Source organism: Chanodichthys erythropterus, chromosome 9 (genome assembly GCF_024489055.1).
Source record: "Chanodichthys erythropterus isolate Z2021 chromosome 9, ASM2448905v1, whole genome shotgun sequence".
Lineage (NCBI taxonomy): Eukaryota > Metazoa > Chordata > Actinopteri > Cypriniformes > Xenocyprididae > Chanodichthys > Chanodichthys erythropterus.
The window spans coordinates 35,716,955-35,744,356 of record NC_090229.1 but is presented as its reverse complement, the minus strand read 5'-3'; the positions used below and the strand labels follow the sequence as shown (position 1 = coordinate 35,744,356).

Genomic DNA, 27,402 nt, shown 5'->3' with positions numbered 1-27,402 from the left:
TTCATTAAAGCGCATGCACTCATATATCCACCATGATTCTAGAAGATGTGATTGATTGAAATTTGCCTTACTGTAAACAAGATGATTGTAGTAAATTATTTGGTATAACCTCCACTGACCTTTCCATCACCCCTGCCTCTTTATCTTGGTTCATAACCCCCCACCCTCCATCCCACTATGTTCTCTGCTGTGTTCCCTGCTTCTGCTTCAGTGTTAGTCCATGCGATTGTTAATAATTCAGTGTCAGCTTTGCTGCACTCTGGTCTGAGTCTGAGTGTGTGCGGAGCAGCGCTGGCTGACACGCTCCTGCAGTCTATGCTCTGACAGCTGCACCACAGAGAGAGAGAGAAGAGAACACCGCAGAGTACGCTGAGAAAATCAAATACACACTCATACACGCACCCAGGGAACACCAGTCACTGCCCACTCGTTTTCTGTTCCCTCTGTCAGTCGCTTCTGAGCCTAACACCTCCCCTCCTCTCCCGTTCACACCCTGGAGCTTCTTCTCTAGCAGTTTTCCTAATAAGGAAAGGATAAAAAAACAGGAACAGATCCCTCTCTCCAGCCGCCTGTGATTCTTCAGGAGAAGAGAAGGTGGAAGATGGTGGAAGCAAGGCCCAGGCGGACTCTACGATGGCCAGATTGGCGGCTGTCTGTTTGCCTGCTGCTTTTCTGTATGTTTGGAAACACGGTGGGCCGCAAAGCTCCCAAAACCCCACGATGTCCAACCACCTGCTCCTGTACCAAAGACAGTGCCTTCTGTGTGGACACCAAAGCCATTCCCAAGAGCTTCCCACCAGGAATCATCTCCCTGTGAGTACTGAAAAGATCACGTTTACTTATTTCTTCTGTCCTTTATTTCTTATATTCAAAGTAGAGAAAAGTTGTTCATATAATGCTTTTGTACTCGTATACCATTTTTCTCAGCAGCATAACATGGATTTATGGATTTCATAAAATGATTTATAGGTTGAGCTGACCATTATGTCACCTGACTTATGGCGTTGTTCCTTTCATCATAAAGGTTTAGCTGAAATATTTTACAGTAAGGTTCCCCTTGTTAACATTAGGCAATTGCATTAGTTAACATGAATTAACAATGGACAGTTGTATTTGTATTAACAAAATATATAGTCATATTTTCTACATTGTGACAAAAAGAAAGAAAGGGGAAAAAAAAACATAACAAAGCAGTTGATTTGAGTCTATATATTGCCCTATATATTCCAAACTGATATTTGTTATCATTTTCATCTCATGACATTTAGCTGCAGTGGAGGGGAAGGGGAATTATTAGTGCACAATGACTTCATTTTAGTCTATTCATCACTCAAATCTGTCATATGGCTTGAGAAGGCTTGAAATATGAGTTGATTGGACTATACTTTCTAAGATTTTCACATGTGGGTGAACTATTCCTTTAAACAGACTGGGCAAAAGTCAGCTTGCTTAGCTGATAGAAGATGAGGTGCAGTCTGTATGCTGCTCTTTTTACTGGGGATGAAGTCAGCTTACATCTGCTGGAGAGACACAACCACAGAAACGTCACCACATACACATTTACTACCCTCAGACTCTCTCTGAGGGAACACGACCGCAGATACCATTTATTTCATCAATTGATTTTTAAGGTTTTGCCTCAATCTGTTTGTGCTTTTATGTACAATATTAATTTCACTGACGTTTTCAATCATAGTTTACATAGTTCAATCATCGAGTTTACTCATGTTCATGTCTATATATTCTAAAGAAAGTTTTGATAAAAGCCTTTGATTTTCTCAAGTTTTCATGTATGATGATGAATAAAATATAGAGTTCTGCACTGGGATGGTGCCCTTATTTTCAGACTGAAAATATAAAAGGGAAGGAAGATCTGTGCCCTACTTTCTAACAATTAATCAGTGAGATCCTTTCAGGTGTGTGCAACTGTTTAAGAAAAAAGGCCAAACGTCAAAATTAGAATGAAATGACTTTTAATTGTTTTTTATTTATGCATATATTGGGAAAAAGTGGTTATTTTCCTGAATTATTCATCAGAATGCCAGTGTTATACTTAGAGTCAGAAATGTTTCAAAGCCCCTAAATCCAAAGTACTAAATATTAAGTACGTACTCATCCCTTTGCTCCTGAATAATAACTTAAGTCATGCAGCTTTATAGAGGTGCCATTACTCTTCCAAGCAATCCATCTGGAGGACAATTAAACGGGCGAAAACAACCCAATATATATACATTGAGGTAGCTATAGGGACCCCAATCATATCTAAGGACTTATACTTGAGGGTGGACGCTTTTGAGTTGAGCCAAGTAACCAAAAAACAGCCGACCATGACACCCTTGAAAATACATATCAACATACAGTCTTTTACAATGAGATTTTCAGATGTTATGAAGAAATATTTCTGAACCTCAGTTTTTGACCCAAACAAGTGTAACTTTGTTCCATTTTGTACAAAATAAAAGCATTTCAAAACAAACTTCCAGGTTAAACATTAAAGCACACTAGTGATAAACAGTGCAATTTTTTTCCCCATATTTTGTTGAATATTGACAAATCTATGCACAAATAATGCTTTTTTCACTCAAAAACTGAGGTGCAAAAGCAAAGATAAATGAGGCTTACGACGAATCAGTTCCAAAAAGTAATACTAAACCTGTCCTAACTGAAAGAAAACAAGTTTAAATCCAATATTTGGTGATAATACAGTCAAGTCATCTTCATTTATATAGCGCTTTTCACAATACATACAGTATGTATTGTGAAAAGCGCTATATAAATGAAGATGACTTGACTTAACTTGTTCAAAGCAGCTTCAGAGAGACAATAGGAAAATTCTCATCGAGCTAAAGTTGTAAAAATTGTTAATTATTACTTTAAATGAAGCTTAAATGAAAACTGAATACAATTAATGCATTCTTGCCGTTCATTTACGTGTTTAGTCTATAGGTTTGCGTGTTTGAGTGTGTATGTGCACAGAAGCTTGGTCTTTTTAAAAAAGTGATATTTGCCAAATTACTTTACTGGCCCGCATAATAAAATAAAAAAAAAAGATAAAAGAGTACATCAGGTGTTATGGGAAGTGTTCCCGGTTCCGGCTGACCTAATCTATGCAGCCTAACAATATAGCATAACAAGCCATTTACAAGCAATTTTTAAAAGGCCGATCATTTTTGACCAAAAAAAACACAAAAGGTGTTAGAGGGTTTTCAACACAGAAGGGTTAAGATGATAATAACAGCAACTGCATTGGTGATAATGATGATGATGGTGGTGATGATGGTGGTGGTGATGGTTGTTTCTGCTGTTCTGTGCAGGACTATGGTGAACGCTGCCTTCACAGAGATTCCTGAAGGAGCTTTTTCCCACATGCACCTACTGCAGTTCCTGTGAGTACTAGATGCACAGTAATCCTCCTCTGCATTTTCTTATTATGGCCTGTGTGTGTGTTTGAAAGGGTAAAAAAAGAGTGAGAATTGTAGTGTTTGTCAGCTGCGTGTCTGAGCAGTGTGTAGTGTGATGTGTATCAGTGACAGACCCTCCATTTACAGACTGCCCACACTCACACAACAACAGCGTTTCTGTCCTCACTGTGTGTGTGTGTGTGTGTGTGTGTGTGTGTGTGTGTGTGTGTGTGTGTGTGTGTGTGTGTGTGTGTGTGTGTGTGTGTGTGTGTGTGTGTGTGTGAGAAAGACACAAGAGAGAAGTTTGTTTTCAAATGACAGCATGCCAGTTCTGTCACTGAATCAGTAAACAAATTAAACACATTCTGCAATATCAGATAAACATGTATTAGTATGTATAATATATTTAAACTGTATTTCTATATAAAAAAAAAAAACTGGTATTATTGTGACAGAATATCCACTGTCAGCAGCAATCAAATCTGTACATTTCGTTCTGTTCCTTGCTGAAATAATTTGCATATAGTCAGATAGTCAAGAAGCTGGGTGCTCTTTGGACTGATATTTGAGACCAATAGGCAAGATGTGATTTCAGCCACAGGAATTTATTGTTGCTCCATACTTTCCAGAGGCAGTGATACTAGATTTGCATGTTGATCTTTCAGGCAATGCTGTTTTTAAATGTTTGTGATCTATTAGACACAGTTCTGAAACAACCGGACGTTTTTGCACACAACTTTGTAATTTGAAAAGCTTTTGTGCAGCTCTTTAATCTGCAGTAATTGTGACATTGATGATTACCACAGAAAATATTTCCCCTCAATCAGCCCTCAGTTTGTGAAATCATGAAATCATCATCTTTACAGTAATGATCTTACAGTGGAAGTCTATGGGACAAGTCAAGTTTTTGTGAGTAACTTTAGACTCCCATCCATTAAGTGCATGACTGTAAACATAATTTTTGTAACTGAAGGACAAGTCAATTTTGTTTCTAAAATATATATGATTTTCATAATAATAGCATGTTTCAGATGCTGCTGTCTAGTGTCCAGCTTAATGTGCTGAACCTGTATGTCCCATTTCTTTAACATTCTTTAGTTGCATTAGTAATTAAGTACAGTTGGAGCACCATAATCTTTCACTCTAGAGTCTTAGGTTACATAGAAGAGCACATTATTTGCCTTTTTAGTTCAAACTAAAAATAAATAGAGATGTTCTATATACTGGACTCATTTTTCACTTTTATGTCTAGAGGACTAGAAGTGAACAGTACTTTCACGTTTGGTTACCCTTGTTGTTTTATAGGGCTAACATTTAATTAAACTGTAGTCTATAGTATGTAGCCAATACAGTACAACATGACATGTGGGGAGAAAATATGTACATCGTGGCCACGAGTTAACAATTCGTTCACTCTGCTTACTACGTCAACACATTTTACTAATTCGTTCCCTCGCTTTTAGTAAATTGTGTGCACAGTATAATAATTAATTTCCTTGTTTTACTACATCATGGCCATGTTGTAATTCCCTTGTGTTAGTTCAGTTAAAACAAGGGAACATATTAGTTCAATGTGGCCACAATTTACTAAAAAGAGAGAAAGAATTCCTAATTTGTGGCCATGATATTTTGTCCGCATGTCATGTGCAGGGCTCCGTAAAAAAACGTGTGTAAAATGTACAAGAAATACAAAGTTCTGTCATGAAACTCTAGATGGCACAGGCTCATAGGTCCTTAACTCAATCACATCATTCTCTATAGGGCACAGCTGATTGGTTCCTGATGTATCGGTAGCCAATAAGCTCAACCTTTAAATAATAATTTGCTGTGGCAGTGCACTTTCAGAAACCCTCCACCTTCCCCAGCTCCACCTGTATAGATCTGCTAAGGGTAATTCATATACAGCAGCAGCATATTGGCAGTAGCAAGTCGATGTCCTGATCTATTCTGCCAAGACCAAACATTTCAAATCATATCCATTACGTGCAAAACACTCCAAGAGTTGTCATGACAGAAATGGCTTTGTAATCTATAGCTCAGTGAAAGTGTAAACTCTTAACTTTATCTCTCTCTTTTATTTCTGCATAGGCTGTTGAACTCAAACACATTCTCTCTGATTTCTGATGATGCTTTTGCTGGTCTTGGACACCTGCAGTACCTGTAAGTATGCTTGCTTGATGGATGGATGGATGGATGGATGGATGGATGGATGGATGGATGGATGGATGGATGGATGGATGGATGGATGGATGGATGGATGGATGGATGGATGGCTTAATCGATGGTTGACTCTGAAGATAGATGAGTGGGTTGGGTGGATTGATCACTTGTCCAACAGATGGACAGATTAGATGTTTCAGGAAATCTTCTGCTGTGTTTAAGTGTGATTTATTCTGATATTTTCACTGGCTTTTGCTCACATAAATGCAAGAAAGAGCTAAACTTATGGTTTATGTTAAAAGTACAATTCATTTCCTCTTCTTCTATATTAAGATCATCTCCCAAAGCATCTTCCTCAAGGTTTTAAAAGGTTTTGTGCATTATAAGCCAGACATTGAAATGTAATGTTCATACAAAATGTTTCTCATATGGTGCAATAGCTTTCCCAACAACAAAAAGCTATATGGAATAAAACACTTCTCTGGAACTGTGATAAGTACCTTTTGTTTTCTTCCAGTCATCATTTCTATCTGGCTCTCTTTCTTTCTCCACAATTTAATAACCTTTTTTGTTTTGCATTTCACAATGCTGAATCAACAGATAAGGCTCCTGTTGGAGGATGTGCCAAGTTCATATCGATTCACCAAAGATTGTGTGGTCATTTCTATAAATGAAAAAGCTGAAAAGTCCTTTACAGGTCATTTGGTAGATGCCAAAAAGTACTTTTCTTCCTTAACGGCCATTCAAATGTACAAGTGAATTCTACCTAAATATATATTTTTTAAAGCAACATATAAATAAAACAGAAATGGAGTGTTTACCTGTGACACCTCTTAAAAGATGGAAACTTTGTATAACTTCTTGACAACCACTGAGATAAATTGGAAATGTGTGTGTACATGTCTCCATGTTTCCTGTGAATCCTTCTTAAGATTCAGGTAGCGTTGTCTTTCAGCCGAAAGCACTGGCAGCTCAATGACTGCAGAAAGAGAGTGAATGAGATAAAAGAGAGAGAGAGAGAGAGAGAGAGAGAGAGAGAGAGGAACTTGCTATTGCAGAAAGCTTTTAGCATTAATGAAAACGCCCACAACCTCAGTGTCATTAAGCTAAAAGCTTTAAACAAAGCAAATGCGGCAAGGTTTGCAGAGGGAGGCAGGCATCGTCTTCCTGAACGCTGTGACTCTTGAATCCATCAGGGAACAGGCAGCATGCATCCTTACTGTTTATTACAATAAATAGGGAGTGAGAGATGCTGCCATTTGATTAATATCCCTGTCCTGATCTTTTATCTTTCTATCCTAAATGGCACACAGCACCTAAATCTTTTTAACGACTTCACCTGCAGATATCTTATGGCCGTCTGACAAATGAGTTCATTTACGTGCTTTAAATGCTTAATTTAATTCCTATATTCTTTTCTCACCCTACTTGCTTACAGATTTATTGAGAACAATGACATCCAAGCCCTGTCAAAGCACACATTCAGAGGACTGAAGTCTTTGACACATCTGTATGTATTGCTTCTATGAGTCAATTATCAGTGTATTCATTAAAAAATACATATATAAATAAATTCAGTATTCAAAGAGCAATTGTAAATGTACACTGCTTCTTCTATGATGAGCCCAATGTGTACCTTCTAGATTAGATTGAATAGAGGTATGAATCTGCAGTCCAACATAAATAACTAGGTCATGTTGTGTCTCTGATTTGGATCTAACTTCTCTCCTGCTTTTGCTGTGTCAGGTCTCTATCCAACAACAACCTGCAGGTTCTTCCCAGAGAGCTCTTCAAACACCTGGATATCCTCACAGACCTGTATGTACCATATATCTAAATATGATAATTCCCCTGTGAGGGTCTTACTAATATACACTTTCATGGGCCTTTTATAGTGTGTGTGAAAAATAGTAAGCGTTATATTATAAAGGCAAAATGTTTCCATAGTAAAACGAGTTGCTTTTAATTGCCATTGATTGTACTAAATATAAAACTACTTATTTTGAAATAAACATATATGCATGCATATTCTCTCAAACTTTCTAAAGTTTGAAAACCCATTACAATACCTCACACATCAGGGTTATTCTTTAAACAGGTAAATATATGTATGTTTTATGTGTATCTTGTTATTCTTCTCTCCACTCTTGGCAGAGATCTGCGAGGGAACTCGTTCCGTTGTGACTGTAAGATCAAGTGGTTGGTTGACTGGATGGAGAAGACCAACACCTCCGTTCCAGCCATATACTGCGCCAGCCCTTTTGAGTTCCAGGGTCGACGCATACATGACCTCACACCACGTGACTTCAACTGTATAAGTGCAGGTAAGGCCTCTCAGCCACTCTTAGCACATGGTATTTGAGATCTGCAACTGATATATGCAATTCTGTAAAATATATGTACTCTACATGGTCAAAAGTATGTGGACACCCCCTTCAAATTCCAGGCTTCTTAATTCAACTGAAAACACCATATATTTATACAACAGAGTACCGCAGGGATGACGTATGCCAACATGGAACCTGGTTCCCTAGAGAAACAGCCAATATAGAATTTTTCCATTGGCTTTTAGATTATTGCAGACAGTAAGCAACAAAACCAACAAAAATGTGTGAATGCTAATGGTCCGGTCAGGCCAGTGGTTTAAACTTTTAAATGCCCTACCAAAATTTTCAATAGCCCCACCACAAAAAAGTAAGAAATAAATTAAAAAAGTTGTTGTTTCCATTGTGTTTGACCCAAACAACCTTAATAAACAAGGTTATGACACCAAATTTCAAATACAAGTAAAATTTCACAATTCTCGATTCCAGTTTTGATACCACAGCAAAAACTACTAGACTAATTAATATAAATTTCAAATAAATTAATATAGATTAATCTTTATTAAAGTTACAAACGTTTTTCAGTCAAGAGCAAAGAGTGATTTTTTCCCCTTGTCTTTTGTTGTTTAACATAAAAACACAGAAAGCAGCAGGAATATTAGGCTGCTGTCACTTTAAGAGCTAATGCACGGATCCAATATACTGATACACATGCGTTTTCTTTCTCAATTGTTTACGTTCACTTAAGCCATGACTGACTATGTTTACTAGCAGGGCTTGACATTAACACCCGCCAACCCGCCAAATGCGGGTAGATTTCAGCTGTGGCGGGTAAGACAGCCACTCCCACTAGCCACTTTGGCGGGTTGGCGGGTTGAATATAATTTCAGTTTACAGCCAAATGATCGTCGAAGATCGTCGTAGCACAAAAGTAAAATCCAATCACACAATTCGTTATTTAGGCTACGTGCAGTTAGTGAAGGAGGGATAGGCAGAATTGCGCTGAATGACACAACAGAAGCGCTCTGTCGCGCGCGCGATCAGTTCTCCTTGCGCCTGAATAGTTAAACAGAGCACACAGATGTCTAAATGTCCATCGTGTGGAGTATCTCGCGTGAATACATTCGGTTATGGCTTAAGTGGACGTAAACAGGTGGGTAATAACTGGATATGCGTCAGTTACGTCCATGCATTCAGCTGCCCAATTAAATACATCTCTGTCATTAATGTTAATCAAACAACAAAAGATGTTAAATAATCTTTTTTTTAATTTACTATTGTTTTTGTAATTAGCTTCTTTGTTCTTTTATATAGCCTAACACAAATAACTTATACAATTTCTCATATTAGCCCATGTTCATATTGTCCACCTCTTGCCCACCTGTACATACCAGCTGATATACAATGTAGTCTTGATTTGGGTGGTCAATCTGCATTTAAAAGTTTGAAAGGGTTTTAAATCTTCTAAATCAAGTAAAATGACTCAAAATAAAGTAATTTAAGCATAACAAAGTCAACTTTAATCATATAAAATGTAATTTACCAACATCTAAATTGTGGCCAGTGAAAATGCTCAGTGGCTAGTAAATTTGGAAAACCACTAGCCACAGTGGCTGGTGAGCAAAAAAGTTAATGTCAAGCCCTGTTTACTAGGATACTCACAAAGACAGGCATTTTGACATAATTTTGTGTGAATTTGACCATTCAAGTGCAAGATGTAAAAGAGAACAATGCAATATTTGCACGCGGTCTGAGACGCAGCTTTCTGAGTGTGCTTAGAACAGAGAGAGTACCTAAAAAACATATTTGAGTAAAAGTACTGATACCTTACATCGAAAATGACTCCAATACAAGTTACAAGTCACCAATTCCAATATGACAAAAGTATTTGTTTTTAATGTAGGCTCAGAGATGCACTAGTCCTCAACACCAGAGAGACATGCCGGTGAAAATAAGAAACAATTGATTTGTAAGATGAGAAATCAAGTTTATTTTCTAATATTTTCTATTTCAAGTCTCAGTTAAGCTCAAGTGCACAAAAAGTAGCTTTGTTGACCAGTTTGGATGAGTAAAGGCAAAATGCACAAGATATAGTATACCTATAATATAGTATACCTTCAGTGCCCTTAGATGGTGATATCGTTTCTTTATATCAGAAACAAACTGCTGCAGAAAAAGTTAGCTGCCATGAAAAATTTAATGTGTAATTGCATTAATCATCACAAATGTAGTAGAGTAAAAAGTACATTTACTTGCTTAAAAATGTAGTCAAGTAGAGAGTAAAAGTTGCCAATATCTTTGATATACTCAGTACAACTACAAAGTAGCCAAAAAGATACTTGAGTACATTATGTAACGAAATGTAGCGGTTATTAATCAATTTATGGATGAAATATGAATATAATAATTCATAAGGTTATGAATAAATTATGATTCATATATCGACCCAACGGGGAATTAAACATATATTGTGAATCAATTACAACGAATTATAATCAATTACATATATGATTAGTTCTGGTTTAATAATTATTTAGAGAAACTGCTCGTTTGTCCAGCAAACTAAGTCCCTCACAGAATATTATAAACGGAGTTATTCTCTGGCCATGAAAATAACTAAAGCATAAAGCGATCGAAAAAACGTTAAAGTGACTTGGGTTTTCCGCTGAAAGAACAAACAGAACAATCGAGCATGAATAACGTTTTAATATATGCAAACTACGAATACAGAGGTTATACATCTAAATATATATACAAGAAAATACACACCTATGTACAGGAATAGAAGTAGAGAAGGAAAGAGAGAGAAGGCAAGTAGCAAACTCACAACCAGTCCTAAGCCAGCACGGAAATCAGTTTCATCATCTAAGATTGAGAAACGGCAGTATACTTGCATTGGTTGCGTGTGTCGAATTTCAGGTTAGCGCTGGTGCAGTTCGTTGGCTTCCTCCATTCAGCGGGAAGGTTTGAACTGAGGACGAGAGTGAGTTTCGCTGGAAGATGGCGATCCCGAAGCTGAGCGCGATGACAGCGCGTGGTCACCGGAGGGGTCCGGGAAAACGTGCACGAGATGCTCGTGAGACAATCGGGAGAGAACACACAAGAAATTGTGCGTCTTGCTTTTATGACAGATAAGCCGACACACCTCCTTGAGGTGGGGTAGCCAATAACATGGGTGCAAAGTTGGCGGGAAAGCTTTTCCTTTGTTTGGCCTCACGACTTAATCTGCATGATTTATGACTCTCAGATCAGATCTCCAAATGGAGTGCGTTCTTCACAGTATCATTAAACACATAGAAAAATGCATTTATCAGCGGTGTGACATATCTCAGTGAATAGCTCGTGTCCGGAGCTTTACGGAGAGACCAAACTCGATAGGTCAGAAAGGCATAGGAGAGAAGTTATGGTTTACAGACAAAATTATATCGTTAAAATGCACACTAGCACAAATACACTAATTTAAACACTAGGAAACATGCATAGGCCCTAAAAATATATGAAATATATATTTCAGCATAGTGGTAGTTTACAAATACAGTTCAAAATGTATGATTGTGTGTTTCTGTGTCTGTCTGTGTGTGTGTTTTTGTGTGTCCCTGTGTGTGTGGGGTGTTGGAATGTGGATCTGGTCAGTCTCTGGGGGGGTTTTACAACCCAGTCCAGCATGCTAAAAGCGTTCTGAACATTCCAAAGTTTATTGATTATCCTGATACGTGTGCATACGCTACAGATTCCCCCTTTCGGCCAACGAAGTTCCTGTGCGGACTTCGTTGGATGGTAGCCAAGTTCGATGGCACATGGATCCGGATGGTAACGCAGCAGGTGGTTCCTACTGGTCCTTGAGGGAGAGCAGATAAGCCCTTGTTCATGGACTCTTGCATCCCTTTGATCCCTTGGTATAGGATGAAGGCCAAGCCCAGGGCGAGTGTGTACTTGATTGCCATGGAGAAGCGACGGACTGTGTTGGCAGCAGTCCAAGCTTGGGCTTTAGGTGAGCTGGTCAGGACAGGCAGTGCTTGGAGGGCTGCATCGATGGGAGTACTGTCACTTAGCTGGGACCTCCCTTTGTCAATCCTCAGTTCCAGTCCTGGATCTAAGGTGTGATGGTGATTCCTGGAGGAGGATGGGATTTCCAGTTCTGACTGGTCCTCTTTGCTTGAGAGACGATGAAGGGTGGAACCCAGGGGTACCTGGATCCACTTACTTGGATTGGGCAGGTTGACATGAGTGGCGGTGCTGTGCTGATTGTAGGTTAGGGTGGCAGCATGAGTGGGGGTGTGGATGAGCAGTTGATCACCCACAATCTCGGCTTGTGTTCCGATGACTGGGGTGCGAGGCTTGGCCGGGCAGCGTGTGTCGCTGGTCATGGGCTGCAACCGGCCCATTCCTTCAGTGTGGTTTCTGAGGAAGAGCTGGTTTGGGCAGAAGTACTGAAAGTCTTTGGTGAAACTACACCTGCGAAAGTGGGGAGCCGGGCACAGCCGTGGGTTGCTGTTGTGGTAGGCTACCGCAACTGAGGTGTGTTTCTTGGCATGGGTGTTACGTTGCCGCCACCTGACATTGACCGTGTCTTTGGGTCTGCCAGTAGCAAAGTCCAGCACAGTTTGTGTAGGATACTGAGGAATCCTATTCATAGCCACTCTGTCCATAGAGAAGCTAATTTCTCGCAGCAGGTCTGTCAACAGAGCTATAACCAGCTGATTTTGGGCAAAGTCATTCTGGAGGACTGTAAACAGTTGCTTCCTTGAGTTCGCAGTTTGGATCAGCAGGAAACTGTGAGTGCGGAGAACCACCGCAATACCTTTCCAGGATTTGCAGGTGGTTTGCAGGGTTTGGCTCTGTGTTGCGAGTTGCTTTCTCAGTTGTAGGCGGAGCTTGTTGTGCTGCTGATGAGGGGAGCAGGCTGTGATGAGACTCAAGTCTCCTGGTTGGTACAGATGCAACGGCAGTGGCACCTGCCGTGCCATCAGTAGTTCTGTGGGGAACACCTGAGTTGACTCCTGTACAGTGTCTGTGATGGCCATGAGCATCAGAGGAGGTTTTACCATCCAGTCTTTCTGGTCGACTGACCGTGGAAATGTGATTCCTCGGTTTTGCAGTGAAGCTCGGTGCTTTGCGTTTGCAGTCTGGACACGACGGTAAACTTGACATCCTCTGGCGTGCTCTGCCACATCTTGCTGCATGCTGGGCCAGTGCGCCACTTGTTTTAATGTCTCATCCGTAGTTCTGGTGCCATGGTGTTTGGCACATGGTGTGTCGTGGGTGTATATCAGTTCACCCCCCTTTTGGCCCTGTGGCAGTACAAGCTTTGGCACTGTGAGGACATCAGGGACATACTTTAGAAAGTTTATTCCCACACGCAGCATGTGGTCGGTCTCGTGCAGTCGTTTGTTGCTAGGGGCCGCCGTGGGACCAGATGCCGGGAACGGGAGGTTGGAGGGGTCTGAGTGGTGGTACAAAACATTTCGAATGGAAATGTTGGAAAGTTTGGTTGACAGTGGCAGTGGCAGTAAGGTGGGAAATGTTGCAGGAACAGTCCGCTGGCTGCGGGTTGTTGTTGCCACACTAAGGGTGGGTGAATGGGGTGGGTGTGACCATAGCTTGTTATGCAGTGTGCCAGTCTTGGCAAGGGCATTAGTTTGGTCGTTCACACCTTTGTCACGCCCTGGTTGCTTCAAGCATCTTTTCACCTTTTCCCAGTAAACGATCATGTCGTGTGCTTCGGTGAGGTGATCACGTGTCTGGAACATGTGTTGATGTTTCACCTGCTTGTTGCATTAAGTCTTGAAACCAGTTTGTTTCCAGCCCAGAAGATGGCATGTGAAACAAGGTCTGGCAAAGTGTGAGTCTGTGCACATGAGTTCCCTGATGTTATGGACAGAGGAGACTTGAAAGGTTTTGAGGGTCGCTGCTGCTTCACCATACTGACATGACTGGGGACCCCACCTGCTGTTCTGTGGTTGGCAGGGTTGGTTGTTTAACCATCGTGCCCCTGCACTTGCCTGTAAGATGCCCTCATGGTTGTAGGAACGTCCATCGACGTAGGCCGTGGGCATTCCTTGGCACGCATTCTCTTTGAGGTATCTGTGACAGGCTGGTCGCTGTTGTTGGGGTACCAGTATCTCAAGTGTCAACGCTGGTGTGCTGTTATAGCAGTTTTGACAGGCAGCTGAATCTCTGCTCCGTGCAGACTTGTGCTTTCTGGCACGTTGTGGCAGTGGCACCTGCTGGTTCAGCCTCCTGAAGTCGCTGGTGGGTCGCCACTTGCTGTCTGGTTTGACAATGGACCAGGTAGGGACTGAATAGGTGCTGTTGCATGGGCAGATAACACCTTTTCCTTCTGTTGAATGAACAACCTCCTGTACTGGTTCATGTGGGGCGATGTGACCTTCGTACTGCCTGATTAAGGTGGGAGGAGCATTTGGGTGTGTTGCACTATGCACTGTGTGAAGTTTAGTGAGACCACAGCATAAAAGGTCTTTGTCAAATGTCACTTTGAATTTGTGCAAGACGTTTCTGAGTCTTCGACAGTCTGCATCATTCTTTAGCGCACTTGCATCTTTCTGGATCTGTTGGCCTTTAGGCTCAAACCTTGGGAAGGGCTCCTCTGTTGTGGTGTTAGCTGTCAGGTTGGCTGTCAGAGGTGCAGCGCTTTCCTGAGTTTCACAGGCAGGCTGGTTAGCGACTGTGGGTACTGCAAGGTGTTTGTCCTCCATCAGCTCCGTTCTGTGCACCTGTTCTGTGGGTGCCAGTTTGATGGAAGTGATGGAGATGCTCTTGAAGGATGCTGTGAAACTTGTGTTGCTTAAGCTTCCTTCTGGGACCATGGCAGCTGGTATTAAGTTAATGACTGTTAACTTGCGTTCAAAGTCATAGGGGCCGTGGTCCATTATCCATTCTAGATGGTGGGCTTTGGGAATGCTGATGTCTGTGACCATGCATTCGTTGAGCCAGCTGTGAACTACGTAGGGTGACACTTCAGTTAGCGGTGTGGCTTTTAGAGCAAGTCCAAATTCCACGCCTTCAGGTGACAGTGTGAAGGAGCCCAGCATGTGGCTTAGGGTTTGACCACATTGCCTGTTGAGCCAACCAGCACCCCCTTTGGTGTAAGGTGTTACTACCGTTTCCTGTATGTTGATCCAAACAGCACCCCCTTTGGTGTAAGGTGGTACTACAGGTTCCTGTATGTTGATCAGGATGCAGACCTGTTGGATAGTCTGGCCTGACAGGAAGTTGGCAGTGTTGACAGGAACAACAGGAAACTGTACAGTCATTGGGGCCCACAACAACTCATTTGCACTGTCCGTATGAGCATTAGAGTGCATCAGGAGGTCTGGAAGGACCAAGAAGTGATGGGTTAAATGCCGGTTGTTCCATTTGAAGTTCAACACGCAGATGTCCTTGACAGTCATTATGGTTGGCAGACGAAAGTCTAGTGGAAAGTGTGTTTGCTTGTTGACAAATGGGAGGTCCGGTGTTCCTTCACTGAGAGCACTTAACGGCGTGTGGTTGAAGGCTGAGTTGTCTGCCCACAGTGTGAGAATAATGTCTGTTGTAGTTACATCATTCAGCTGTGAGTCTGTCGTGACCTTGGAGCAGAGAGAGTTACAGTCTATGGTGAGTTGAAGTACGCCGGGTGGCGAACTTGAACTGTGTTCTGAGCCGGGGTTCCCGCGGTTAGCTGGGAGATTTCCCGCGACCTCTGTGACCTGACCGTCTGGCTCAGGTGGTCTGGGTGACTGGGAAGGCAGAAGTTCACACACTTGAGCCCAGATTTTCAGCGGTCTGGCGTTCAATAAGGGCTCAAAACAGTCTAGCAGGTCTTTGTGAGTGGAACAGAGAAACGTGTCCATTTGCGCTACGCACACAGGAGGTACCAGGCTCACTCGACCAATGGTGTGGTGCGTGGGAGCTGTGTGTTCAAGGTGGACCTCATTTGGACTGTGCGACTGCACATTCAGCTCACATCTTTGTGACTTGAGAGTCTGATTTTGTCTTTCAGCTTCATTTCTCAGTCTTTCAAAAAGGTAAGGACAGGTTTCTGGACAGTGATCGGAGTCTGGGTAACTGGTTGGAATTTCTACAGTCTTTTTAGACGCAGTTCTCTGCTTGGCTTGAGCTTCGTCGACCAAGTCTCGCGGCTGCTGAATAGACATGCTGCTTGAGCAGGCCAAGGCTGCCAGATGATCACTCACCGCAGGGTGCAGCTCTCGGAGAAGCAGAGGGTTGAAGATGAAATCTTCCTCCGTTGCTGGCTGGTTACGTGCTCCGTAGTACCCTCTTTGCATTCGGCTGTAGAAAGTGTATGGGTTATTCAGTCTGCCCCGTTTTAGGTCCATGGCAGCAGGGAGCCCTTGATCTGATGCAGGGTCAGAAAGCTTTTTGGATCAGAACCTGTCGCAGGTGCTGGCAGTTGGATGTGACAGCTGCTGGCGAAGGTTCTTGGCCGTTGGACGTTTTGGGCAGTGGACTTTTAACCCCATTTGGAATTAGGGCTTCTTGACTGGTTAGGGGAAACTCGGTGATGTGTGTTTCCCCTCCCATGCCACTTTTCAGTACTCTGTAACCAGTGTCAAGTTCATTCACATAGTCTCTTTGTTGTTTCGGAGCCATAACTCCTTTCTGGGCCTGTTTGAGATGATTTTCACAGGTCAGGGCTTTAGTGTGTCTGTCTTTCAGCGTAGTCTCTGCTTTGGCTAGGGGAGCTTCGCTGTGTTGGAGTTTTCCAGTCAGTTTTCTACGCTCCACCTCCAGGTGGAGCTCTGCAAGGGCTTTTTGAAGTCTTTGCAGCTCCTCCTGCAGCTCGGGTTTGGATTCGTCCGCTGTCCAACGCTGGTTCTGGGTCTCGACAAGTCGCTGATCGTGGTGACGATGAATCTGGGCCTGATTCCTCCGGGCGTCCTCCGCCTGGAGCTTGAGGTTGTGGGCGATGGCTCGGATGACTCTCGCCCACTCTTTGTAACTCGGCATTGGATCGTGGGCCATTAGTCGATTCAGGTTGTCGTCCAGCTGCTCGTTGCTTAGGTGCTGGGGATCCACAGCGTCGTTGGGCAGGATCGTGCTGGTCAGGGAGCCCAACCCGGTCTTGAGTCCGTCCCCATGGGTGCTGGGGCTGGCTGCTCTGAACACGTTAGCTTGCTGTTGGCGAGAGAAAGACAGCACAAACAGAACCAATGCAAGCACGCGCAGGGCTAACGACTTATAATAATGCATGATTATATAATTCTTTGGTTTGGTTCCAGTTAACTGGTGCAGACAGTTAGTGGAATGTAGGCTAGACACTTAATTGTCGATAGCCAAAAGGACCACGCGGGTCAATTTGTGTGGGTGAGTGCCGGATTTGAATAAAGATTTTGACAGGCGGTAGCCCTAAGAGTCCTTTGATGACTCTCGCTGCTCGGTCGTCTATCTATTACTCAGTTTTCCGTGATGGCTCTCACAGGCTCTGCTTTTAGATGAATTGAAAGAAACAAACACAGTAGAGAAGCAAAACAGAACAGGGTGGCTGCAATTAAAAGAGAAATAGAGCAGTAAACAAATAGAAAGGAATAAAAATAGAATAGCAATAAACTAAAACAGAAGGGCTAGAGGGGAGAAGTGAAACTTAAACTTCCTATTCCAGCTGGGTTTATGACGGTGTCAGGCGAGTGCACTGTTGCGTCATAAAACCTAGAGGGATGGTATGGATCGAGAGCATAAGGGTTGGCCCGCACCTGAGTAATTGAAGAATATGTAATATTCTGTGGCTTTCAATTAGGTGAAATGACTGTATGTCACTAATTTAGGCCTGGGTGAATTGTGGGTGCTCAGATAAGAACTCAATGGCAGGCAACCTTTCCTCGACGTTCAAACACTCTACTGCGGTGTCCGTGGCCACCTGTCCCCTTTGTAACACGGTGCAACCTCTCAAACAGGGAACACCAGTACAATTGCGCACTTCGGTAAGGTATTTGCGCCAACGGCCCGAGTGACCAGTCAAAATTGAGTTTTCCCTGAACTCAGAGTCTGTCCCCTTTACGGGCAGTTACTTCCAAACGGGCGGTTCTGTCGTGCAGAAGCCTGAGCAGGGAAATTAAACAAAATTGCCGCTTGTTGTCACCCCGGGTCTCGTTGCCTCCCTGTACCTGATACACAACTCGCTGATGTCCTTGCGTGTTGCCCGTGATACGAGGTCAGAATGTCCACGATTCACACACGGTTAGTGTAAGAAGCGCCAGGCCAGGCAGCTCCACTCACTGGAACTCACTGGGGCGACTGTCAACTCACCACCCGGCGGTGAAGGGCCTTCTCTGCAAGTGCACAAACAGTCAGGTAAACACGACTTAATTGTAAATTTAAATCTCAATTTAAATCTTGTTTAAATAGAATTTAAATAATTAAGTGTGTAGGATAAAAGAGTAGGGGTCTAAAATGAACTAGCTAGAAGCAGAACAAAAGTAAAAATAACATAAAACAAAAACAAATCAGATGCACTTGATTCAAATTTGAATTAAACTCTGTTCAATTAAATTTAAATGAGTGCACAGAATAACAGAATGGGAGAAAGAAAGGAGAAAGCCTTCCCTATTTGCAGGTTCCCTAAAGAGAATTGCTTGTTGATGAGCAAAATGCCAACTGATTGACACTACTTAATTTTAAAATTCAATTAAATGTTATTTAATTAAATTCAAAAATAAGTGTATGAAATAAGGGAGGCTTGGGTGTGCGTGAATATTATTGCCAGCCAATAACACACAGGACCCAGAACTAAGAGTGAATAAAATAAAACATTAAGTAATAAAGGGAATGAATTTCCAAAGTAAACTAAAGAAATAACTTGAGAGAGAGAAAAGACAAAAAGGGAATGGATGAAATAACACAAAGTGGAATAAAAATAAAATAAATAAACTGAAATAAAATAAAATAAAGTAGATCTGTGAATACAGGAAAAAGAATACAAGGGAAAAGAGAATTGACTTATCTGACAGTGTCCACCAGGGGGCGCACTCTCAGAAAGTGAATTCCCTTGTTGGAAGGGAAACAATTTAAATTAAAAATTTAAACGTGTTTAAATTAAATTTAAATCAGTAAACCACATTCCAACAATGATTGGAAAGCATAACCACCAAAAAGCAAATTTCTTTTACAACTCCCCGCAGTATAGAGAAGCAAAAGATAACTTGGAGATAATTTCAGTTCAAAGTATGGAGCGGCTTTAACTCAGAACGTCCACGCGGTGGCGTCACTGAGTCCACACAACCAATAAGTAGGGAGGGGTGGCACACCTGAGCAGACTGCCCTCTGGCGTCTGTTCAGAGTTACTGCATCCCCTTTCTTTAATTCGTGATACAAAAACGAGCGCGCTTGTGGGTTTCTGACCCTTACGCTGTTTTAACTGCACGGTCACGATTACAACTATAGAACCTCAGCGGATTCTTTCATAAATATATGTGTACCGTTTTACTCACGGGTACACAACTCTGGGAATCAGTCCCTTTGGTGCAAACTTTAATGCACGCGAATATGTAACGCTTGCGGGATTCCTTCGCCGCGGGTTACAAATCAACATTGGATCAGGATGCTGATATAGCTCCAAACTCTCACACATCAATCGATGAACCAGACGGACTGCTTTTCCGATTAGATCTGTAACGGGGATCACGTGGTTTTGGGTAGCTAGTCCAAACGACGTAACCCAGGAGCAACCGGCTATTGTGAATTTTGGACGACACAAGAAATTCAGATTCAGTAGCGGGTAAATATAATGAGGCCTCGAAAGAGTGATCGCAGGAATCTCGCCACGACCCTCTAAACTCGCTGAACACGATTCAATTCGTTTATTCAAGCGGAAATTAATACTCAAAACTGTAACTTACTGCAAAGATTGTCGTCCTTCACAGATACGAGCTTGAGATATCAATGGACTGCAGTGTATTTCACGGTCAACCAAGGCTATGCCTGCAGTGTTTCTAGACACAAACAGCAGCTTGTTAACGGTGCGTAGTGAGGACCCGTGCGTCTTCTCACTGAATAAAGCGCGCATGTAAGTTAAATCATACAAAATTATTCTACATTGCTCTTTTACCGAAAACCAAGTTTAAAACGTTGCTCGCGAATCCTCCACCAAATAATATATGTAACGAAATGTAGCGGTTATTAATCAATTTATGGATGAAATATGAATATAATAATTCATAAGGTTATGAATAAATTATGATTCATATATCGACCCAACGGGGAATTAAACATATATTGTGAATCAATTACAACGAATTATAATCAATTACATATATGATTAGTTCTGGTTTAATAATTATTTAGAGAAACTGCTCGTTTGTCCAGCAAACTAAGTCCCTCACAGAATATTATAAACGGAGTTATTCTCTGGCCATGAAAATAACTAAAGCATAAAGCGATCGAAAAAACGTTAAAGTGACTTGGGTTTTCCGCTGAAAGAACAAACAGAACAATCGAGCATGAATAACGTTTTAATATATGCAAACTACGAATACAGAGGTTATACATCTAAATATATATACAAGAAAATACACACCTATGTACAAGAATAGAAGTAGAGAAGGAAAGAGAGAGAAGGCAAGTAGCAAACTCACAACCAGTCCTAAGCCAGCACGGAAATCAGTTTCATCATCTAAGATTGAGAAACGGCAGTATACTTGCATTGGTTGCGTGTGTCGAATTTCAGGTTAGCGCTGGTGCAGTTCGTTGGCTTCTTCCGTTCAGCGGGAAGGTTTGAACTGAGGACGAGAGTGAGTTTCGCTGGAAGATGGCGATCCCGAAGCTGAGCGCGATGACAGCGCGTGGTCACCGGAGGGGTCCGGGAAAAACGTGCACGAGATGCTCGTGAGACAATCGGGAGAGAACACACAAGAAATTGTGCGTCTTTGCTTTTATGACAGATAAGCCGACACACCTCCTTGAGGTGGGGTAGCCAATAACATGGGTGCAAAGTTGGCGGGAAAGCTTTTCCTTTGTTTGGCCTCACGACTTAATCTGCATGATTTATGACTCTCAGATCAGATCTCCAAATGGAGTGCGTTCTTCACAGTATCATTAAACACATAGAAAAATGCATTTATCAGCGGTGTGACATATCTCAGTGAATAGCTCGTGTCCGGAGCTTTACGGAGAGACCAAACTCGATAGGTCAGAAAGGCATAGGAGAGAAGTTATGGTTTACAGACAAAATTATATCGTTAAAATGCACACTAGCACAAATACACTCATTTAAACACTAGGAAACATGCATAGGCCCTAAAAATATATGAAATATATATTTCAGCATAGTGGTAGTTTACAAATACAGTTCAAAATGTATGATTGTGTGTTTCTGTGTCTGTCTGTGTGTGTGTTTTTGTGTGTCCCTGTGTGTGTGGGGTGTTGGAATGTGGATCTGGTCAGTCTCTGGGGGGGTTTTACAACCCAGTCCAGCATGCTAAAAGCGTTCTGAACATTCCAAAGTTTATTGATTATCCTGATACGTGTGCATACGCTACAATTAACTAATTACTTTTACTTAAGTACTTTACACCTCTGGTTTAGAATGTGTGCACACATAAAAAACAAAACAAAAAAAGAGTTCTCGTTTGTGTCTCCTTGCGCTTGAACTGGCAAGACTTAAAAACATGTAAATGATAAACTTTCGTGATGATGCAGCACTGGCCGAGTGTCATTCTTGCTGGTTCTGGGCCATCGAGCAGTCCTTGTTGTTGAGGCCTGATAATTTTAACATGTTTCGTTCATCAGGATATTCTTTTTGAATCTGAGACTTCTATGAATTTTTCAGCTTTCTTGCAACATGGATGCAGACCCTCCTGCATTTATGTTCCAACATCTTGAAGGTCTTGATTTTGAAAAGAAATGTCCAAATTCCTTTGGCCATGTAGTGTATCTGGGTGGTTGACATGAAATTTCATACAGTTTCTGCATTGTTCTGTGTTGTGACATGCTAAAATACACCTAAAATTATTTAACAAAACATTTCCAATTTTTATATAATTATTATACATTATAATATGAACAAAATACATAGTAATTGAAAGACTACATGGAATTTTTGAAGAAAAAAAATGTCACACCTCAGGACCATTTAAAATAAGGTGGATTAAATGGGTTAAAATGGTGAAAAATGTACCAGAAATGGCAGTTACAATATATAGTGACTAATATGAAATGTTCTTCTAATCCAGATTTTGCAGTATATGAGATATACTCATTCCAGTCTCTGTCTGTGGAGTCATACGAGTTTAACAATGACCAGTACATAGTTTTCGCTCAGCCCAACACTGGAATCTGCACCGTGTTCATTTGGGATCATGTGAACATGCTTTTCAAGACACATTACAACATCACATGTAAGTCAAAAGTAATTAGTTTGTTTTTTATAATTTGATTTAATAAATAGAACCAATACAAAAAATAAGAAAATGAACTATTGTGATATCCTCTGAAGCAGTGGTTCTCAACCTTTTACACAAAATCTTGTTTCACGAGAGTGACATCTCAATGTAATCTTTTCAGTCTTTATGGTAAACTAAAATATTCTTTAATGTCATTTGTTTTGAAACATGAATGTCATGTGTTTACATATATTTGTAATTGCACATTTGTAATGATGAAATTGCAATTTAGTACACATAAAATATATATTAACTTTAAACGTAATATCGCACACTACAGTTAAAATCATAATTAAAAAGTACTTCTTCAAAGAATGACAAGATTATCAAAACATGATGATTTAAATGTACTTTATGTGCATTCCAGCTCGTTCTGCGGTCTACTGTAAGCCTGTGGTTATCAACAACACTCTCTACATGGTTGTGGCTCAGCTCTTTGGAGGATCCCACATCTACAAGTATGTCTATGTGCACATTTTTTGTTATGGACTCTATTGTAGTGATGAGCAACACTGAAACACTGCTTCATGAAACATATCTTTTGTTTGCAAGACATCTCTCAGACAGAAACCATCTAAGACCGCGCGCAAATAGCTAAATGAGTTCTCTTTCGCTGCTTATTGCGCTTCAATTTTTTAAAATCACTTGTTTTTAAACCACAATGCTTTAAAATGCATGCAAACTATAAGCTTTTGTTACAGTTTAGCATAGCAAAATCACATAAGCGTAACTGCGATAGAGATGATAGTCCAAAATCTCTACTGGTAGACAAATTTCTACCTGTCCATCGTGTCTACCGGTATATCGGCCTCCCCTACGTTTACACCTTTTTGACCAGCAGGTGCTGCCAGCCTGAAGTGTTTTGAGCGCATTGAAATCTTCATCTCTCATCACTACTCTATTGCGGACACTCAAATATTGTCTGAATATACTTTGTCAGTTATCAGATTTTACCCTAAAGGAATAACATTGCAATTTTCATTTTTTTTTTTTTTTTTTTTTTTTCTTCAGTAGTTCTTTAGCTAGTGTCACCATCGCTGTTCTTCAATACTTTAAGTACCGATACCACAGTGGTTCATTCTCTTACCTATCCAACAAAAAGTATATTCCGTTGTCAAATTTTTGCTCTTTACATCACTAAACTCTACAGAGGCCACAGACAAACAATGAATTCAACTCCATAGTACTCTTACTATGTGTCATAGAAATATATGGTAAAAGTAGCAAGACTAGTATGCTAGTATGTGGTTCCAAATTCAGCCAATGAGTGTGAGGATTCTCTCCACATTTAGTGAAGTGCGCAGGTCGCTTCATTTTCAACGTGTGACTCACACTTTTTTTTTAGTGCTGCAGCCAACCATTATTTTGATAATCGATTAATCTCTTGATTTTTTTTCTTTCGATTGATAGGATGGAAAAATCAAATAAATTACTATATATTCATTTTTTTTTATTAAAAATTAATTTTAATCTATCCTGTTTGACACGCCCACCGCCGCTTGTTTATTGAACTCGACGATTGTTGTCAGAATATGATAAATGGAAATACTTGGGACTTTCTAACATTTACAAATAAGGATATAACCATAAAATATAAGTTATGCGCTGAGAAAACATGTATCAGGGGAATTAAACAGCCATTTGAAGCACAGCAAGTGTGTTTTGGACAACTTGGATCATGTACCTTTCCCGGAGCAGCTCGACTAATCAATAATCAAATTCATTGTCGATTATTTCCATTGTTGATAATAATCAATTTTATCGATTAATTGTTGCAGCCCAACTTTTTTTAATAGAAAACTTTTAAATACAGGCTTCATCTCATGTGAGTTCACACCATTTAAATGACTTTTTACAAAAACACAATCACTGCATCTGTAATCACATACTTCCCACTATATAGTATGTAAAAAACAGTACGCCAGAAGAGTAGTATGTCCAAATACACAGTACTCATAAAACAGTAGTGTATCGGAGCAGTAGCCCCTCACTGCAGAAAACATCCGAGATCCAGGGGGGCTGAGTCGGGTAGGTTTAGGGATATGTAAAGTGGGCGGAGTTGGATCCAGATCCAGGGGGTGGAGATGGGTAGGTTTAGATCCAGTGGGAGGAGTTGGATCCAGATCCAGGGGGTGGAGATGGGTAGGTTTAGATCCAGTGGGAGGAGTTGGATCCAGATCCAGGGGGTGGAGATGGGTAGGTTTAGATCCAGGGGGGCGGAGTCGGAAAGGTTTATGGATATGTAAAGTGGGAGGAGTTGGATCCAGATCCAGGGGGTGGAGATGGGTAGGTTTAGATCCAGGGGGGCGGAGTTGGGTAGGTTTAGGGATATGTAAAGTGGGAGGAGTTGGATCCACCCACCCTGGATCTTGTGTTCTGCAGTGAGGACCATCTCGCAGTAGGTCACATGAAAATAAAAAACATGGCGGATGTAGTATGTCCGAATTTCATTCATACTACACACATTCATACTATACAGAACATACTTTTTTAACAGTCATGAAGTAAGCTTCAAAACAAATGTAGTACCTATTATACAGTTTGCCATTTCGGATGCAGCAAATTTATTTATTGATGCATAAAACATTTTAAACTACTGAATGCACGTTTAATTAGTAAATTATTTTAATGAGTTAGATGTATATAATAAATTCATGTAAATATTTCATCATCGTTGATTACTATAACATCCTGTTGTTGTTGTTGTTGTCAGATGGGAGGAAGGACCACTGCGTTTCGTCAAAATCCAGGACATCGACACCACCCGTGTCCGTAAACCCAACTTCATAGAGACTTTCCAGATTGAAGGGGACTGGTACTTTGCTGTAGTCGACAGCTCCAAAGCCGGATCCACCAGCCTGTACCGCTGGAACAGTAACGGCTTTTACTCGCACCAGTCTCTCCATCCCTGGCACAGAGACACTCACATCGACTTCCTCGAGGTGGACGGCAAACCTCGTCTCATACTGTCTAGCAACTCGCAGCCCCCGGTGGTGTATCAGTGGAACCGCAGCCAACGCCAATTCGTCTACCACTCGCAGATCACCGATTCAGGCGATGTACAGATGGTGAAGCACTTCTGGATACGAAAAGTGCTGTATCTCTGCCTCACGCGCTTCATAGGAGACTCGAAGATCCTGCGCTGGGACAACCAGCGCTTTGTGGAGATTCAAACGCTGCCGTCACGTGGCTCAATGGCCGTGTATCCGTTCAGCGTTGGAGTGAGGCAGTATCTTCTGCTGGGGAGTGATTATTCGTTCTCTCGGATTTATCTGTGGGATGACCTCACTCAAAGGTTCCAGCCCTTTCAGGAACTGAACATGCTTGCGCCTCGAGGATTCAGCCTGGTCTCCGTTGACAATAAGGATATTCTGTTAGCGGCCAGTTTTAAAGGAAAGACTATGGCGTACCAGCATCTCGTGGTAGACCTCAGTGCCAAATAGGCTCCTGGAGACGTTTTACTGGGGATTCAGGCTGCAAGTGCTTAAAGTGCCCCTATTATGCAATTTGAAAGGTTCCTAATGATGTTTTGGAGGTCTCCTACAACAGGTTTGCATGCACCAAAGAAAAAGAAAAACTAATTTTCTCATAATACACATTGCACATCACCACATTTTTCAATGATTCTCAAACGACTTGTCCGATGAATCAGTCTCTAAATCCTTCAAAATGCCCTTTACCAGAACTGATTCAGCTCCGAAAGCTTTCTAAAATTCAGCGATTGTACACACTGTAAAGACAGTAATGATGGGGTAGATTTTACCATATCAATCCAAGCACGAGTCCAATGATGAAACATTGGAAAAACTAGTTATTCAGCCCGAACCTCCATCACAAGAACGACTTGAGCAGGGGTGTGTTTCCCAAACAACGATGTAACTCGCTGCTGAACTACCGAGCCCGATCACACGAAAATGCGTCTCAATAGTACGAGTTTGTAATCTCGTAGAATATATACGCCAAAATGAGTTTTGGCGTGCTTATGGTAAGCAGTTTTTCGCATGCATATGATACGCACTTTATGGCGTATTATACGTACGAACCCCCCACTCCCCCACCCCCATCCTAACCAAGAGCGTATCATATACACGCCATAAAGTGCATATCATATGCACGCGAAAAACTGCGTACCATAAGCACGCCAAAACTCATTTTGGCGTATATATTCTACGAGATTACAAACTTGTACTATTGATACGCATTCTCATGTGATCGTGTTGGAACTACCATAGTATGATGCATAGTTGAACAAATCAACTAGCTAGTCATGACCATTTCCCGAAACCGTATTGTCGCAAACCTGTCATTCAACCACGTTGGTGAATGACGTCATGCAGGTGCTGAGTAATAACTTCTTTAATAGAATCTGTTTAATATCAAATTAATGCTAGAATTTCTGCTATAAATTACGGACATGGCATTAGAGGACTAATTCTCATTTTCCTCAGTTATTTTGCTTTATTTCCAGATTAAATCAAATGATTGTTCTGACTTACTAAAGCATGTACATGCACACTCTTCAAAAACGGTGCTTTAAATCTCTTGATAAACTAAAATATATAAATGACATTTGTATATATTCGAAATAAAAGATATATATTGTACTTAATGTCAGCTTGCTTATTTTGCTCAAGATTGATATGATTTATTAACTCCACATGTCATAAAAAACAGGAAACTATGCTTCTAACAACAGCTCGAGAGCTGTCAAGCCAACCACACAAGTTTGCAATGCAGTTTGCGAATGTTCGTTTGAACGATGGTTTCGGGAAATACCAAATCCTTGAACTATGTAAGTAATGACGGAACTTGCGATGTTAGTTGGCTAACGATGCTTTTGGGAAAAGCACCCCAGCACGTTTCTCAGTGATACACTGCTCAGTATGACATGAGATGTTGCAACTGTAATCCCTCACCTTCAGCATTAACAAGTGTATATCCATCAACAAACCAATGTGTATATTTCTAATTTATTGCGGTACATATAAGGGGATGCACCGACTAATCAACTAGTCGACTTTAACACTTAGCCATGGCGCTTTAAGCATGATGTCGACTAGTCACTGGTCATGGCCTATAGAGGGCGCAATAGAGGATAAAAAATCTTTGAAATCCACCTTT

The 27,402-nt window shown here is 41.2% G+C and overlaps 1 protein-coding gene across 1 annotated transcript; it reads left to right on the top strand.

Moving 5' to 3' along the window:
- Positions 1-485: 485 nt before the first annotated feature.
- lgi3 (leucine-rich repeat LGI family, member 3) lies at positions 486-26,213 on the top strand. Its single transcript, XM_067394069.1, has 9 exons — positions 486-813; positions 3,315-3,386; positions 5,490-5,561; positions 7,000-7,071; positions 7,308-7,379; positions 7,716-7,885; positions 22,072-22,236; positions 22,649-22,739; positions 24,995-26,213. Exons 1-9 carry the CDS (start codon positions 602-604, stop codon positions 25,722-25,724), a joined length of 1,656 nt encoding a protein of 551 aa, XP_067250170.1. The 5' UTR covers positions 486-601; the 3' UTR covers positions 25,725-26,213.
- Positions 26,214-27,402: the final 1,189 nt, after the last annotated feature.